The 17,973-nt window shown below is 40.8% G+C and overlaps 1 protein-coding gene across 8 annotated transcripts in view; it reads left to right on the plus strand.

Moving 5' to 3' along the window:
* The first annotated feature begins 367 nt into the window (after positions 1–367).
* Positions 368–17,973, plus strand: part of PIK3R3 (phosphoinositide-3-kinase regulatory subunit 3) — a 108,977-nt gene continuing 91,371 nt past the window's right edge. Inside the window, exons 1-3 of one of the 8 annotated variants that reach the window (XM_070260042.1) lie at positions 4,343–5,212; positions 8,348–8,437; positions 10,138–10,183. Coding sequence is in view for 3 of the 8 variants with exons in the window: in XM_023630780.2 (XP_023486548.1) it covers positions 5,107–5,212 (106 nt within the window). In the remaining 5 variants the exon portion in view is untranslated. Of the gene's footprint in view, positions 953–4,085; positions 4,216–4,342; positions 5,213–8,347; positions 8,438–10,137; positions 10,184–17,973 lie in introns of those variants that run through there. The other 7 variants (XM_070260045.1, XM_023630791.2, XM_023630783.2 and 4 more) reach the window with 7 other exon arrangements.

Below are 17,973 nucleotides of genomic sequence, written 5' to 3' on the forward strand. Positions count from 1 at the left end.
ACTATAACATTTATCACATGCCTGTAATTATTTATTCTTTTGTTGGCTCCTCCTCTATGGGCTCTGGACTCAATGTTAGACACTGTCTTATTCATATTTGGATCTCCAGTGTTTGGAAACATCAATAAGCATTTGCTAAGTGAATGAAGGGGTAGGGGAAGCTGTGTGGTGTAGTGGGAAAGGCACTGAACTTGCTGTCTGGACCTGGGGCTCTAATCCTGGCTCTGCTACTAAGTGGCTGCGTGACTTTGAACAAGTCCCCTTACTGCTCTGGGTCTCAATTTCCTCATCTGTAAAACGAGAATAAAAATATAACCCTCTTCCTCAGGGTGATGGAGATTAAACGAGGCAACAGAACTCACCAGCTGCCTGCCCTGTTTGTGCCCTGCCCTCGTGAAACAGCCTGGACTATTTATTGTTCCTGTCATTTGGATCTCATTTGCTCTCTCTCTCTCCTGGTGAGAGCCGAGCTGAGAGCTGTTGCCTTGACGGAGAGGAAGTTTGCAGCAGTGGCATACATACAGTCCAGGTAGCCCCTGGGTTGCTGGAAGGGAAGACACCAAAAAGAGGGGAGCATGTTAGGCTACAGAGAGAGACCTGCTTTTTTTTGTGACCCCTAAAGCTGAAGGAGGACCCAAAGTGCGGAGAGTGAGGCAGAGAAGAGCTACATCATGTGCTGATGGGTCTGAGGAAGCCCTCAAACAGTGCCCAGGAATTTAGCAGCATCTGGAGGAATGCCATTTCTATGAAGACCACTCATTCATCTCATGTCATAACTTCTCAGTGCCTTGGGCTGATATGATTAACTCTATCTTGGCTTTTCAAGTTGTAAGAAAGATGTAGAGGAGAGGTAAAAAATTGCAAATGCCAAGTAAAAGGAAGACCGTTCTGAAAAAATGGAAAATCATGATTTTCGACACTGCTATCTCAAGAGATGGCTATCAATTCCCAGGTGAGCTGTCTTTCTAGAAGATCCCTAGTATTGCTCTTTTTATGTTGTAAAGGCAAACTTTTTCCGTCAAAACTTGATATAATCCCTGACTTACAAGGCATGTGGCTGGGGGTAAGGGGGAGGGGGTCCTGAAATCTGCAACTGATAATTTGTAGAGTTTTCTTGGAATACCATTTATTAAGTTTATTTAGCTGCATGGATTTGGCCTTATCACAAGACAAGTGGTCAAGGGAAGATGATGAGAGAGGGGGAAAAAGAGGGGGTCTGAGGTCAGTGATCCTTCTCCAAAGGCTAAGGTCAGTCCTTGTGTTAAAGCTAGTGACCTTAAAAAAAATAATAAAAGTATGTTTCCATTTTTTAAGGCTTTTAAAAAAATATTGTGTGCTCAGATGGCACCTTTAATCACGAAGAACTTCTGGCTGAGTTCCAGGCTGATTCTGCTGGCACAGGGAGCTCTGAGATCATACCCTATATTCAGTGCTCAGAAGAAATATTTCATCCATCTCTGAAATGAAGAGGGGAAATGGAGCATATTTGAACAGTTTCATAGCAAGCCCATATCAGGGTGAAAAGTGAAGGACACCCTATCCATCTGGAGTTACAGAAAAGTACTATTAATTCTAAGTACTTAAGTGGCATTCCCCCCCCCCCCATTTTCAGTGTTTCACAATAAAGTAAGAAGCTTGCATAAATCTGAAGGCAATCTCTTATTTCACAGATATATAAATGAAGGCAGACAGATTTTGTGATTTACCTAAGACGACTTTAAATTAAAAAAAGAAAGAAGGGAGGCAAAGAGGAAAAAAAAAAACAACTCCCAAAGTAGCAGGTTGTGACCCAAGAGTTTGAGCTCTTACAGCTGAATTTAATCCACACCCAGGCCAAATATAATTCTCCAGGATGGAAATGGTCCAGGACACCAGAGCTAACATTCGCTACCTTTGCCAAAGAGCCTGAGGCAGTTTGGTGACAAGCAGTCAGAACCTCACTTCTATTTCTTAACTGAAAGAAAGTAAGACCAGAATCATCTGACAGGCGCTTCCCGTGGCAGGGGACTGGGTCAAGCCCATCCAAAGGAAGTGTGCTTCCCCTTTATTCATCATTGCCTCTTGCATCGCTTTGCAGGTCTCCTATTCAAAGGCTTATTTGTTGGACAGTTGGGTCATACAATTTCAGGTGGCAAGGTTGAATCACAGCTTTATTCCATGTGCCAGTCTTGAGCACTAGATTATATATGGCGCTGCTTCTTTCCCAAAATCTTAGCTGTGGGAAAGGCCTGGGTGCTCTGTGTATTAGAAAGTGAAACCCCACCACTAAATGATGAAAAGTGGTCCAGGCAAAAGCTGCTGTGGAAATCTGAAAGCCATTATCTTTTCCACACTTCCTCTCCTCACCTTCACTTTGTTTTGGAATATAGAGGGACACCCATGAACAAAAATAAACCAACTTGCCCTTGACTGATGGTTCTGCCTTTTGAGTTATCAAATGTGAGTACTTCTGGCTCCCAGATACGGTGAAGTAAAGAGACTGCTAGGAAGCCAGCCACAAATTAGAGTTGATCTTCCATCATCTTCTACTTAGAGGAATGGTTCAGGACAATTCAAATCAACAACGTGCCTTGCCCCAAAGTTGATGAGGCTTCTGAACCACATTTGGATTTCAGAAATGTAAGAAAGCATATAAGAATCCTGATGTTTCTCAGCTCAACCCTGTCCGTTCATTCTTACTGGCTCTTTTAAATCCACGACCCTATACTCAGTTCATACACATTTCGACTGTCTGCTCCCAAGAACTGTCTCAACTCAGTCAGAGCACCTTTAAGGAAGGCAGAATCACTTTAGGAGGTATTGGGTGAAACGTGGCAAGTCTTCCACAGGCACGAATCAATATAGCAGAGCCATTCGGGGTAGGAGGTTTTGCTAGGGCTTAAATCAGATTGTCAACCCGAACACAATGGGCTTTGTTACTCCTGTGTAAAGAGGAAACGGAGCAGTTTTTGGCCTCCCCAGACTGTATTGTAGGGTATGCAGAATGGCAATTCCAGGCACAACCTTCAGGAGACACAAATCTGCTTTTGGCTATTCAGTGTTCCTTAGCAAGTTAATTAGCTGTTTCTGAAATGCATGGAAATATTCAGCATTTTCATACTGAAGCCTATCATAGTTTTAAGCTTGGGGGGAGGGACTGGGCGTCTCTGGAAGGGGGTCTGTCAGGGAAAGAGCCCTTTTGGATAGGGACACCAACACCTGAGATTTATCTCAGAAACCATACACGCACCATAACTACAAAATATTTTTTCTGGCTTGAGCGCTCGAGCTGAGGGGCCTGCTGTGGCGCCCCACTATTTATTTCAGGTGTGGGGAGTTTCCTCTGGGTTCAAAAGTCCCTGGGTGGGAAGCGCAGAGGGACTGCGAAATGCCTCCTTAAGAAACGCCTAACTGCTCCAGGGAGAAGCCGGGACGGGTTGCAGGGGTCCATGGGCTCATCTTCTCACTGAGCGGTAACGGTCCTGCAAGTGGGTCTGGGGACCTTGGCTTTATTGGACAACTTATCATGGGGGTGGGGAGGGCTGTCCCAGCACGGTGAAGAGGTCTGTGGGGAGGGACTCTGCCCGGGGACCTCCTAAGGACCAGAAGAGCGCGCGTCCCGCCAAGTGACAGCCCGCGCCCCTCTCCGTCCGCTCCCCTCCCCCGCAGCCAGTCCCCGGCAGCAGGGATCGCGCCCGCCCGGCCTCCCCCTCTCTTCTCGCGTCCGGGCCGACCGAGCCTCAGCGGGAGCCCCGCCTGTCTCCGGGCAGCTTGAGCCCCCGAGCGCTCCCAGCCTGTCAGTAACCGCCGTTTGCGCTTTCTTTCTTTTTTTTTTTTTTTTCCCCTCTTCTTTTCTTTCCCCCTTCTGCCTTTGTCCCGCTTAGTAACTGGGCTCCGACCAATCGCCGCCTCACCGGCCGGCGCCGGCTGGCTCCTAATTGGCCCGCTTGGGGCGCGCAGCCGTCTCCCGCTCCTTGGCTGGAGCAAGGCAGACAAAAGACGCAGGCTCCGGGCTCCGGCAACCGGGATCAGCCAATCAGCGTCCACCTTGTCCCTCTTCCCCCTCCTTCCTTCGCTCCCCTCCCTCCCCGCCTGGCTCGCGTGCTCCCGGCACTGACTCCTGGCGCGCGGCCAGCGCCCGGGCCGTACCATTCTCATCGAGGCCGGGGGGAGAGAGGATGCATGGTAAAGGAGCCGAGGTCTAGAGAGCGGTGGAGGAAGTTGAAAGCCGAGATGGTGGGCAGTTTTCTGAACTCTTTCTCAGGCACCTGACAGAATCCTAGTACACTCAGGCGGGGTAGAGTGGAAGGGGCAGTGGTGATGCTGACTGTCCCCCTTGCTCGGCGCGGTTGGGTGGCGCCTCAGCGGGGGAGCGTGGGGGGGCGGGGGAGGGTGTCCCCCTCCGCGCCGTTAAAATGAAACTCTAGTGGCTGGAGTCAGGGCAGAGCGTGAGGGGAGCCGGTCCTGGCGGGCTTGCTCGCAGCCCAGCGGGAGCGCCCAGCCGAGCAGAGCTTACTGGACCCTCGGACCGGGCCCGATTCCGAGGCTGCAGCAGCTTCGGTTCCGAGCCCGACCAGAACGGAGCCCGAGTCCCGGCCCCTGAGGGGATCACTGTCTACGGACCAGTGGGACCCCAAAACTTGAACGCAATCCCCAGCCCCCTTTTTATGCCTTCCTTTGTCACTTCCCCACCTTCCTCACAACGCGTTCTTTTTTTCCCTCTTGATTCTCCCTCCCTCGAAGGACACAAAAGTGGCTTCCGCGGAAAGATTTGGAGGCGGTGGGAGCTTTTCTCTTTCGAGAGCGACGGAGTAGAAGGGATTTTTGGGACGGCGCTTTTTTAACACCTCTACCCTCCGCCCCCAAGCTTCTCTGTACCTCTCGGAGGAGAAAAGCCCGTAGATTGAAAGTTCCGGGGGCATTTTGCTGGGTGCTGGAGGAGGAGAGAGGGGGAGGAGGACCCGGTCCTCGTCCTGGTACTTGGCTGGACTTGTACCGGCCGTTGGAATCCCGAAGTACATTTCCGTGTGGGACTTCTACAGATATATATTTTTAGATTTTTAAATAGCAGATAAAAAAGATATATGCTTTCTATATATTTCTTGACAACCTGCCCCTGACAGCGCGATGTACAATACGGTGTGGAGTATGGACCGCGATGACGCAGACTGGAGGGAGGTGATGATGCCCTATTCGACAGAACTGATATTTTATATTGAAATGGATCCTCCAGGTACTTGGGAGCAAAAAAAGAATCTTGTGATGGGTTTGGTTTGTGTTTAATGAGACCTTGGTGATGTTTTCAGGGCAGAAGTCTCCCTGGGTGCGCTAGGTTTGGGATGAGGGGCAGATTTGCAGTTAGAGCCGCAGGAAAACTGCTTCTGGTTTACACGTTTAAAGTTTGCAGTTAGGATCCTGATCCTATTGTCTGCGAGGGTGGGGGTGGGGGCTGGAGTGGGGGTGGGGGCTGGAGTGGGGGTGGGAGGAGAGACCCGTTTCTTTGACTTCTTTGCCTTTGCGTGTCGTTCAGGTTTTTGTCGTGCCCCCCCCACCCCCACCCCTCTTTTTTTCTTTTTCAATTCAAGATTCTTCTACTTGCAAAGGATGCTTTATATCCTAGCCTTGAAGTCAGTCTTTCCCGTTGGGGGAATTCTTTAAAGCTTGTCATTTCAGACGTTTGTCTCATTTGGTTCGTTGTGTTCTACCTTCGTTAACTTCTGAAACTGGGTTGCCTGTGTGATTATTCATTTAAAAACCCCCTTTTTCTCTTGCAGAAACCAAATGCCGGTTAGTGATTTTCAGGGATTGGGCGTTTTTATTCAGTTATGGCCTTAGTCTGAGGTTTTTCTTCTCGGAATATAGTCGCTCAGAAAGACCTACGTGCAATATTTTATTACTCTTTAATTTATGGTGATTTAATTTATGGGATGGGGTTTAATATAACTTCAATTCTTAGAGTAAAAAAAGGAGGAACCTCCTTTTTTGCATGTGAATGTGTGATGTGTACATAGATGTGATGGGTTTGGATACACATAATGTAAAGTATACATGTACTGTATTTTTACTTTAGAGCTTTGTCTGAGACCCTTACAGACATTTTGTGTATCTGGTAGGAAAAGAAAAGGAAGGGAAAATGGAAAAGTTGGGTAATTTTTTTTCTTTAAAGTCTACCCCATTTTAGGATTATTAACTTTCAGATTTTCAGACCCTGTTTGCAATTATAGACAGTGCTTTATGTAATGATTTTGAATAAGTAGAAGGCCTTTGTGACTCCTTAGTTTCGCTGAGGATGAATTCGTTGTCTTTTTAAAATGTGTTCTAGCTAAGCCTACAGAATAAATTGTGTGTCATTGGGGAACCTCAGTTATTATAAGACTATGTATTTTTGGAAACGTTTGAAAAGATTTGAGCCCATGCAAGTGTAATGAAGTATAACTCTTATAGAATGTAGGTAGAAATTATTTCCTGTGTCCTTGTGAATGGTGAATTATCCTCTTTGTTTTTTTTAATTAGTCATAGAGGGTTAAATGATGCTATATTAAAAGCTAATGTTGAATCAACCTTTTTCACTCTTAATGACCACTTAGAATTTTTTTCTTTTCCCCTCATTTTGGAGCCTTCTTTATTTGCTTTTGTAATTGTGACTGCAATCCAGATGCAGCTTTGTAGTGTTTTGCAAAGTTTGTAAGATTTACCACCCATCTATTGTGTGTATTTCCCCCTTTGTTTCCCCCTAATGGTAAAGCATCATTTCGGTTAGATGCATTTGTCATTCATGTAAATGGAAATTTAGTACATCATTGGTTCCTCTGCTGTAAAAAGTAAGGTTAATAATTCTAGATTTCTGTTATAAGAATTACATATTCAAACTGCCTTTGAATCATACTGTGTCATATAGTATCTTGCCTTGCAGACATACAAAGGGAATTTGTTGGGTGGAGAGGTGAGTGGGGAGGAGGGGAGAAAATGAAGAAGGCAGAAATGTTTGAAAAATGTGGGCCTAGTGAAAAAATATTGGCCAAGTTGAGTTGGGTTGTCCAAAAATGATTTTTAAAAAAAGTTGACTATTATAATTATGTAGTGATGTGGGTCTTATAAGGTTGTATAGAAAATTCTGATCCAAACTTGGTGTGTTCCATGGAAATAAACTTTTGAGTTAAAATGTTCATCCTTGAATGAAATTTTGCATCCTGAGATTCTGTTTAGAATATTGAAAATATGCGTATGCTGTTCTTTATTACCCATTTTTGTAGCCTTAATGTAGAATACGGTTAATTATTTCTAACAGCTTTTTAGCACACTTGAGTATGCCGAAATGTTACCTTTGAAGTGACTGGTTTTTAATGGAAATAATGTGAGTGCCAACCTTGTTTTGTGTGATAAGTTTTTGAAACATTTAAAACTAAGTAAATTATTAGTGAAGAGGTTACGGCATGTCTTGTATCTGCCTTTTTCCTGGTTCCTATCCCAGATCAAGCTCTTATTATTTCCTGCGTGGACTGGTATGATAGCGCACTAACTGCTCTGTCCGTATCTCCCCTGTGCAATCCACAGTATTATTAAAGTATCATCTGACGATTTACCTTCCAATGGTAAATCTTCCAGTGACTTTAAAAACCTTCCAGTGGCTTCCCTTTGCCTGCTGAAAAAAGCCTCAGATTGCTTACCTTGTCATATAAGTCCCTCTGTTTTTGCTTCCAACCTAATTTTCCAGTCTATTCTCCTGGAGTCCATCACAAGTTCTCCGGAAGCTATTTTGTACTTGCTGTTCCTTGAATGTAGGCTTTTTCCTCTTCTTGGGATGGATGCCTTTCACTCTCAATGGTTACTTGTTGAAATCTTATATATGTTTAGGGCTCAGGTTAGATGCCTTCTTTGCCAGGGTGTATGTTCCTAGATTCCTTCTCTTAGAAGACATCGTTCCTTTTCCCTCCTTCTTCCAGCTCTTCTCAGATAGAATTTCTTCCATTCTGTCTAGAGTAGCTTCTGCATTTATTTATGTATACTCCCCCCTATGAATTGTCTTTTATAAACTTTTTAGCTTGCTCAGGGTCTTGCAAGTAGTAGACAATTTAATAAATAGGTGTTGAATTAACAAATATTTCAAGAACACTGTTTCTCTCTAGCCTTTAAGTGATTTTCTACTTAAGGTCCTTAGTCACCTCATTCCTTGGCTATTGCAACAGCCCAGCTTTAAGTAACTTTTGAATTAGTTGTTGACTTAGGGCCCTTAATTATAATATTAATATTACAGCTTTTAAAGTATGATTTTCATCTTAATTTTAGACTGAATCATAAATGCAAAATTGTTATCTATCATTGCTTCCAGTGGCCTCAAAAACTGTTTTTCAAATGTGTTTCCCTCCAGCCTGTCTTTTCGAAAACTACTGTTGCCATGCATCCTGAAGGTTTCTAATGACTACATGGATTGATACGTCTACTGTAACTTACCGACAATGTAAGGGTTGGATCCAAATGCAACTTTGATGTCTTAATCTTTATATATTTCCCAGAAGCAATGGAACTACTCAACTGTTTAGATGAAGCATAAAACTTTTTATTTTGGAAATACTAAGACTATTGCACAGACAATTGCTTATAAGCATCTTGGTCGCTCCTGTTGTGATGGGAATTGGGATTATTTCGTAACAGAACAGTTGCTGGATAGGCCTCTCAAAGAGCCCTGTCTTTGGTATTGGGAGCTATTAGAGCATTACCAGTACACAGATGAGCATAAACTCATGCCCAAAGCTTATAGATAGTGGTCTGTTAGCTCATACTTTAGTTTTGACATTGTTACTGTTTTTATTTTGGGAAGATGTAATAAATTATTTCTTTTTTAAATTAATGGATACAGTTCTTTTTAAGATTGTAGACTTTTTGTTCTTATCAAGACAAATTTCTGAAATTATTTTTAGGGCAGCAACATCTCTTCAGCAGTAATTAGAAAATTAAAAGTTTTAATTCTTTGGCAAAACATAAATAGAAGAATGTCTGGAAAAGTGGTTCTCAATATTTTTGGGCTCGGTACACCTTTTATACTCTTAAAAAATTATTGAGAATCCCAAAGAGCTTGTGTTTAAGTGGGTTATATCTATTGATATTTACTGCATTAGAATAAAACTGAGAAATTTATAAAAAATAGTTATTTAATTCATTTAAAAGTAATAAAGCATTATATGTTAACAAAACTTTTTTTAATGAAAAAATAACTATATTTTCCAAAAAGCAAAAAAAAAGTGAGAAGAGTGGCTTTGTTTTATGTTTTTGCAAATAACTTTAATGTCTAGCTTTCTAATCATTAATGTCTGGCTTAGTAGAAGACATCTAAATTCCCATGTCTGCTCTTGCATTCATTGAGATATCACAGGTCGTAGCCTCTGGAAAACTCCAGTGTACAGTTGTGAGAGAATGAGAGTGCAAACAGCAGATAATGTCTTAGTAATACTGTGAAAATTATTTTGGCCTCTTGGACCCTCTGTAAGGGTCTTGGGGACTCGCAGGGGTCTCCGGATTACACTTTCAGAACTCCTAGTCTCGAAGTTACCTGACTGTGTAGTTTGATGGCCAACCTAGTAAAGGATCTGACTTTTTGAAGCCGGATGAAAAGATTGTTCCAGGAAACTTAGTTACTTACTCTAGCATATGTGGTGTTTTCATCCTGGTAAAATTTAGATTAAGTAACATTCTGGTGGAGAACTGGCACAGTGGCTCTGTGGTTGGGGAAGGTATCTGCAGAGAAACACACTGAAGAAATAGGTCACCTGCCACCGTGTGGTCCTTACTGTTGGCAGTTTGGGCATTCTACTTCTGGGGTTGATTTTTTCTTTATAACTCTGAACATTTGATGGGTTCATCTTAGATAAATGCTTCTCAAGTGTGTGGTAAGATATTTCTTTTATGAGCTAGGTGTCACTTTTTAATGATATTATAGTATGGGACAAATGTTAATATAAACAAATGATGTAAGAGCCTTGCCACTTTTTTTTCTCATCTTCTTACTGAAAAAGATTAGTCATTGCTTTCATTTAATATATTATAGTTTATAGTGTATCCAACTATGTTTCATTAGAAGTGTGGTGATTCTCCCTTTGATAATGCGTTTTCAATTTGTTCTCATCATTGCTTTCATGCTGAATACCTTTATGTTTTTCTTAGAATGTAGAAAAGATTGGACATGTTTGTGGTCACCATATATAACAAGGTAGGTAGAAAAATAGTTACATATATGTCTATGTGATATGATATAATTTTTATCGATATTAAAGGGAGATGCAGGCTGAGTGTGGTAGAAAGAACACAGGCTTTAGAAACAGATGATAGGGGTCCCAAACCTAGCTTTGCTTCCTACCCTGCCCAAGGTTGTTTAGCTAGTACTTAACCTCTCTGAGCACCCATTTTCTCTTTTGTAAAATTGAGCTAATACCCACCTTTCAGAGTTGTTCTGGGAATTAGACATACTGTATCAATATGTAGCACAGTGTTTGGCACGTGGTATGTTCCCAGTTCATTGTAGCTTATATCTTAAAGCATGTTGATAACCTATAATTATTCCAAGTCTACCTCTTTGCATACTCTTGCAGTCAGAACCTTTTGAGCTATCTTGCCCCATTCTTTTCTTCATCCCTGACATTTAAACTGGGGCCATTTTGTTTTGGGAACAGTTCTCTAGGGTCTTTTCTAGTTATAACATCTTGTGAGTCTATGGAAATTTCGCTCCAAGTCATCCTTTCTGTTTAGTTTCTAATGTTGTTGTCCACTTCCTCATCACCTCACACTTGAAATGATTTGTATTGAAGGTAATAGTTGCTAATGTTTGTTGAATAATTATTGTAGCCCAAGAACTATGTTGAATGCTTTTATATGTGCTATTTCTTTTAGCCACACAGCAACCTTATAAAATAGGCACTATTTATCTCACTTTACAGACAGGACACTGAAACTTAGATGTGTTTAGTAACTTATTCAATGCCCCACAGCTAGCAAGTAGCAGAGCAGGTCTGCCTGTCTGACTCTTAATACTCAGGTTCTTAACCGGTACCTCCTAATTGGTTGCTGTTTCTGGTTTCTTCTTCCCGGCTGCCATAAATTTATCCAGAATTTTTCAGCCGGGTTAATCCTACTGAAATGTTATTTTCATTGTCTTACCACTTTACTTAGAAATAATCAGCGACTCTCCATTTCTTTTTAGAGGCCATATTCTTAAACTTAGCATACATGATCTTTAGTAATATGGCACCAATTTACATCTCCAACTTAATTACCAATCTTCTATTCTCATTTCTCTTCTAGCCTCATTTCTGGCTATCCCCGGAATATACCTTGCTTATTGCCATCTCCAGCCTTTTGCTTATGCTGCTTCTTATGTTAGATTATGCCCATCCCATCCCCATCTTCAAATCAGGATCCTTTGCAAGTTCCTCTTCCTTCATTTCTTCCTCCAAAAATTCTAACACTGAACCCCTTAATTATCTAGGGCTATGGTCTATTATTTTGACACAAAATCTTGGTTATATTATGGCATTTAATTATTTCGTGAATATAATTTGTCCCCCCAACAGATAAGCTTCTTGAGATCAATCTGTTGTAATTTTTTTTATCTTTTTTTTTCCCCTAAACACCCAGTGCCCAAATATTTTGTTAAATCTTAGGTCTGTGGACCCAACCAGCTTCATTTTGTGACTTCAGTTTTAAAATGTTGATATTATTTATTATCAACATGTGACCTTTATACTTATAAAGATAATTTATTCTAACAAAGCAAATAATGAAAAAAATGTAACACAATGTTATTAGCAAAACTTTATGGTTTTGAGTAAGAGTCATTTTTGAAATTTTGAAGAATTAGAAGTGAGTAGTAAGTTTTTGAAAGTTTGTTAGGCTCATTTTACACAGTGCTGGGACAAATGTAGGTTTTTTTTTTTTTGAGGTTATGATAGTTTACAACCTTGTGAAATTTCAGTTATACGTTATTATATGTCAGTCATACTATAGGTACACCACTTCACCGTTTGTGCCCACCCCCACCCCACCTTTCCCCTGGTGACCACTAATCTGTTCTCTTTGTCCATGTGTTTGTTTATCTTCCACATATGAGTGGAGTCATACAGAGATTGTCTTTCTCTATCTGGCTTATTTTGCTTAACGTAATACCCTCAAGGTCCATCCATGTTGTTGTGAATGGGACGATTTCATCCTTTTTTGTGGCTGAGTAGTATTCTGTTTGTGTGTGTGTGGCGTGTGTGTGTGTACACACACACGCCACACATACACACCATATGTTCTTTATCCAGTCATCAGTTGATGGCCACTTAGCTTGCTTCCACATCTTGGCTATTTTGAATAATGCTGCAGTGAACACTGGCATGCATGGATTTCTCTGAATTGCTGATTTCAAGTTCTTTGGATAGATACCAGTAGTGGGATGGCTGGGTCATATGGAATTTCTATTTTTAATTTTTTGAGAAATCTCCATACTGTTTTCCATAGTAGCTGCACCAGTTTGCATTCCCACCAGCAGCGTATGAGGGTTCCTTTTTCACCACAACCTCTCCAACATTTATTATTTTTTGTTTTGGTTATTTTAGCCATTCTAGTGGATATAAGGTGATATCTTAGTGTAGTTTTGATTTGCATTTCCCTGATGATCAGTGATGATGAGCATCTTTTCATGTGCCTATTTGCCATCCATATATCTTTGGAGAAATGTCTGTTCATATCCCCTGCCCATTTTTTGATTGGGTTGCTTGATTTTTTGTTGTTGAGTTGTATGAGTTCTTTATATATTGTGGAGATTAAGCCTTTGTCGGATATATGATTTGCAAATATTTTTTCCCAGTTGTTGGGTTGTGTTTTTGTTTCAATCCTGTTTATCCTTGCCTTGTAGAAGCTCTTTAGTCTGATGAAGTCCCATTTGTTTATTCTTTCTGTTGTTTCCCTTGTCTGAGAAGATATGGTGTCTGAAAATATCCTTTTAAGACTGATATCAGGGAGTGTACTGCCTATATTTTCTTCCAGAAGTCTTATGGTTTCAGGTCTTCCCTTTAAGTGTTTGATCCATTTTGAGTTTATTTTTGTGAATGGCGTAAAAAAAAGGTCTATTTTCATTCTTTTACATGTGGCTCTCCAGTTTTCCCAACACCATTTGTTGAAGAGACTTTCTTTTCTCCGTTGTATGTTCACAGCTCCTTTGTCAAAGATTAGCTGTCCATAGATATGTGGTTTTGTTTCTGGACTTTTAATTCTGTTCCATTGATCTGTGTGCCTGTTTTAGTACCAGTACCATGCTGTCTTGATTACTATAGCTTTGTAGTCAAATGTAGGTTTAAGTTACCCAATGTGTTATTATACCAATTAAATTTAGAATATGTAGCACTTGACTTGAGATAACAGGGTAAGGTCAGCCATCGAGCCTTGTAAAATCAGTTTCCAAACTGTTTCCCCATATATGGTATATTTGTTCCTTGTGCATATTTGTAAGTTCATGTAAAGTAAGAGGGTTATCTTATTTTTTGTATAAAAGCGGCAGTAAGCTAGGTCCAGTTTGTGACATCATACCATTTTACATGTCCCATGTAAATATGAAAACTGCCCTGTGCCCTATGAATATGAGCCAACACAAAGCCAAAGCCGGTACCATGAGGTCATACCATCCACCGTTATCCAGCCTTGAATTTCCTGTCTGATGTTCTGTTTGTGGGCCAGATGAATTGTCTACCCTTGTCTAAGGGTATAGGACAACAAATCCAGAGCATGTGGTGATGTAATCTAAAATACTTACCGGTATAGTTTTTATTTTTAAACTTGAGAAAAAATAAATTCAATCATGAATCAAAATTTAAAATTGTGTGTAAGTTGTTTTGGAGAAAGCCTTTATTGAAATGAATTATTTGTACTGGGAAAATATTGCTTTAGAGTCTCTTCTTTCATATGTATTATTCTTTTTAACTTTCTAACTCTACAACAGAGTAACTCAGCATGATATAATTTATGTTGAACTTTTAATATGCATTCGTAGAATTAACCACAAAGTTTTTTTCTGAGATTAGTTCTGGGATTTGTTTCGTAAAAAAGTAATATCTTTTCAGCTGCAAGCAGCAGAACCTAGTTCAAAATGGCTTAAGAAATAAGAAATTTTATCTTTAGGCTTCAGGATTGGTTTACAGTTCAACAATGTCAGTAAAAACCCATATTCTTTCCCTTGCTCAATTCTGCTCTCCTTGGGATCAGCTTCATTGTCAGGTTGGTATCAAAGTGTTTGTATCGATTCCAAGCATCGTATCCATACCCACAACTTCTGAAAGAAGAGGAGGGGCTGCCCTGGCCGAGTGGTTAAGTTCCCTCCCTCCGCCCAGGGTTTGCTGGTTTGCATCCTGGGTGTGGACCTTTGTACCGCTCATCAAGCCACGGTGTGGTGGCATCCCACATGGAGGAACTAGGATGACCTACTACTAGGATATACATCTATGTACTGGGGCTTTGGGGAGGAAAAAAAAAAAGAAGGTTGGCAACAGATGTTAACTCAGGGCCAATCTCTTCACCAAAAATAAATAGATAAAAGAAGAAGAAAGATGTCTTTTCTTTTACTTCTGTTTTTGAAGAGGGGAGGTTTTCTCTGAAAACCTCTAGCAGACTTCTCTCACATATTTTTGGCCAGAATTGGGTCGTATGCTTATTCCTGAACCAATCACTAATGATTACCCTTGAATTAACCATGTCCATGCCTGAATCTGGAGTGGTGTTGGCTTTTCCTGAGGTATTGTTTTGGGGAGGGATTCTATTAGGAAGGAAGGAGTGGGCAGGGGTGGGGGGGTTTGAGGGGAGTGGGCGTGTGTAGGCGGAAGGAAGGAGTGGGCAGGGGTGGGGGGGGTTTGAGGGGAGTGGGCGTGTGGAGGCGGGGTGTGAATGCTAAGTAGGCCGTCGATAGCGACCACTCTAGGAAGTAATTTGGAGAACTATAGCTCTTTTCAAAATTCTTGTCTTTGTGTTTGTAAATAAAAATAATTTTGCAAGTTAATTTTTTTTCTTTTTCAAACTAAAATCTAGTTATGAGAAACCCATTTTCATTTTCTAAATTGGAATTCAGAGTCACATAGTATTGAGAGTTAAATATGAGACAGGCCTTTTCCTCTTTCTTGTCAGTTGCTTACTAGGAAATGGGGAAGCTAACTTCTCTGGTTGACAGTTTCCTTATTTGAGGCATGTAGGTGTTGGAATAGAGTATATTAGTGTATCAAGTAAATGAGTGTGAGAGAGCATTTTGCAAAACTATAAATTCCAAATTCCAAAGTTTAGTAAATTAAGTAATAAGCTTGGGACCTGTAGAATGACTTATGAGTTTAATGACTAGCCTTAAAAATTAGAGGGGTCCGGCCTGGTGGTGCAGCGGTTAAGTTTGCACGTTCTGCTTCTCAGCGGCCTGGGGTTCGCTGGTTGGCATCCCGGGTGCGGACATGGCGCCGCTTGGCAAAAAGCCATGCTGTGGTAGGCGTCCCACGTATAAAGTAGAGGAAGACGGGCATGGATCTTAGCTCAGCACCAGTCTTCCTCAATAAAAAGAGGAGGATTGGCAGTAGTTAGCTCAGGACTAATCTTCCTCAAACAACAACAACAACAACAAAATTAGAACACTATTTTTTTTTAAGTTTGGCACTTGAGCTAACAACTGTTGCCAATCTTTTTTCTTTCTGCTTTTTCTCCCCAAATCCCCCCCAGTACATAGTTGTATATTTTAGTTGTGAGTCCTTCTAGTTGTGGCATGTGGGACGCTGCCTCAGCATGGCTTGATGAACAGTGCCATGTCCTCGCCCAGGATTGGAACCGGCAAAACCCTGAGCCACTGAAGCGGAGCGTGAAAACTTAACCACTCAGCCTTGGGGCCGGCCCCAAGAACACCACTTTAATCCACAGATCACGTCTTTCAATTAAAATCTACTCTGTAACTAAGTATTGATTTTTCCAGTATGTTGAAAATCTAGAGGTGGTATAGTGGGGTAGTTAAGAGAAAGGACTCTGGAATCAGACTGCCTGAGTTCAGATTTTGCCTCTGCTACTGCCTAGCATGTGTCCTTCGGCAGTTTGCGTATCTTTTCTGTGTTTTGGTTTCCTCACCTATAAAATGCAGATGTTAATGGTCACTACTTCAATAGGGGTGTTGTGAGGATTAGTAAATTAATAACTGTAAAGCACTCAGTGTGGTACCTGGAACATATTAAGTACCCATAAATGTTTTTGTTTGTGTATATTAATTAATTCATGTTTTTCAACAAATATGTGATTGCCAGGCACTCTTCTAGGTATAGCAGTGAACAAAATAGCAAACTCCCTGTATTTGTGGAGCATACATTTTTAAGAGAGGCAAGAGAGCAGAGAATAAACAAATTTATAAATAAAATACATAGTGATGGTGATAAATGATATGGAGAAAAAGCAAAGAACAAAAATAGAGAGTGGGGGAACTTCTATTTTAAATAGGAGGACAAGGAGGGTCTGACCTAAAGGAAGTGAGGGAACAAACCTTGTAGATCTATGGGAGGTGTGAGGGCAAGGGAGAGTGCCAGGTAGAGGAAAGACCAGATGACTTACTCTGAGGCAGGAACATCTCTGTCTTGTATTCAGGGATTATCTAGGAGTCTGGTGTGGCTGGAGTGGAATGAGGGGAAAGTAGGAAAAATGGAAGACAGGTAATGGTGTGGATGGTGGTGTCCATGTCGGATACTGTAAGAACTTCAGCTTTTAAAACTTGACTGAGATGAGAATCCATCCAAGTATATGAGCAGTGATGTATTATGATTCTTGGCTTAAAATGATCATTCTGGCTGCTGGTGGGAAGTAGGAAAAGATGGAAGTGGAGAAACTGGTTTGGAGGCTATTGTGATAAACAAGCTGAGGGATGATAGTGGCTTGGACGAGGGTAGAAGCTTTGGAGGTGGTAAAAAGTGATTGGATTCTGAATATTATTGCCAGTTATAAAGCATGTAATTTCTAAACTGACTTAGTCACTTTATTTTCTAATTTCTTAGCTTTATATTTCTCTATGTGTTTTAATAATTAAAAGATTTAACTTTTAGAATAATACCAAGGCTATTTATATATATATGTTTTATGTATTTTTCTCTTTTTTGAAGTATTATGATTTCTGATCTCTAACAACTGGGAGTGAAACAGCATAATATGTGGCCTTAGTTATTTGATAAAGCTTACTCATGAGTTACTTTTATAAACATTACTCTATAAATCTAGACTGTACTGTAATTTACTTTCAAAAGTAACTTTGAAAAAGAAATTATCTTAAGGTCCTTAGTTTTTATGGTGAGCTATGAAGGGGAGAAGAAATTAAAGAGAAGGAAGCCATGCATACATGTTTCATTTTACTTTATGTGCTAAAGTTGTTGGTATTTTAGAATAATTAAAATATATTTTGGTGTTTTTGCTTATTAGTGTAGTGCTTAAGTGCTGGAGTAGAGACATTGCAATAAAATGGGGAAACATTGCTCACTGTTTAAGGGCTCTATGCTCAGATTGCCTGGATTTCCAGTTCTAGTCTTGTCTACTTCCAGCTTGTGACTTGACAGTTCCCTGATCTGTATAGCAAGGAGAAGAGCTTAGAACAGGTATCTGCTGTTATTGTTATTATCTCATTATTATTAAGCTGGGATGCCTTGTGACATAGCTCCTCTCTTCCATTCAGAGGAGGCACCAGCCTGACATTTAAATTGAATCAAAAAGTAATTTAAATCTTTATTCTAGCCTCTTAAAAATGCCAAAGGGATTACATTTATACCATACTGCAATACTACTAAAAATCTGATTTCTCTATTTTTGGTCAGTATCTTTGCATGATTAATACCAAACTTCCTTCTCTCTTTTAGAACTTGCAAACTCTCTCATAACAACTTGAACAGTCTCATTTTTTTTGTTTCTTTCCTCCCTTTCTCAAACTTTTTAGTTTCTCTTCCAGGAGTACCTATCTCCCTTTAAGCTCTCCCTTTTGCC

This window comes from Equus caballus, chromosome 2, assembly GCF_041296265.1.
Source record: "Equus caballus isolate H_3958 breed thoroughbred chromosome 2, TB-T2T, whole genome shotgun sequence".
NCBI lineage: Eukaryota > Metazoa > Chordata > Mammalia > Perissodactyla > Equidae > Equus > Equus caballus.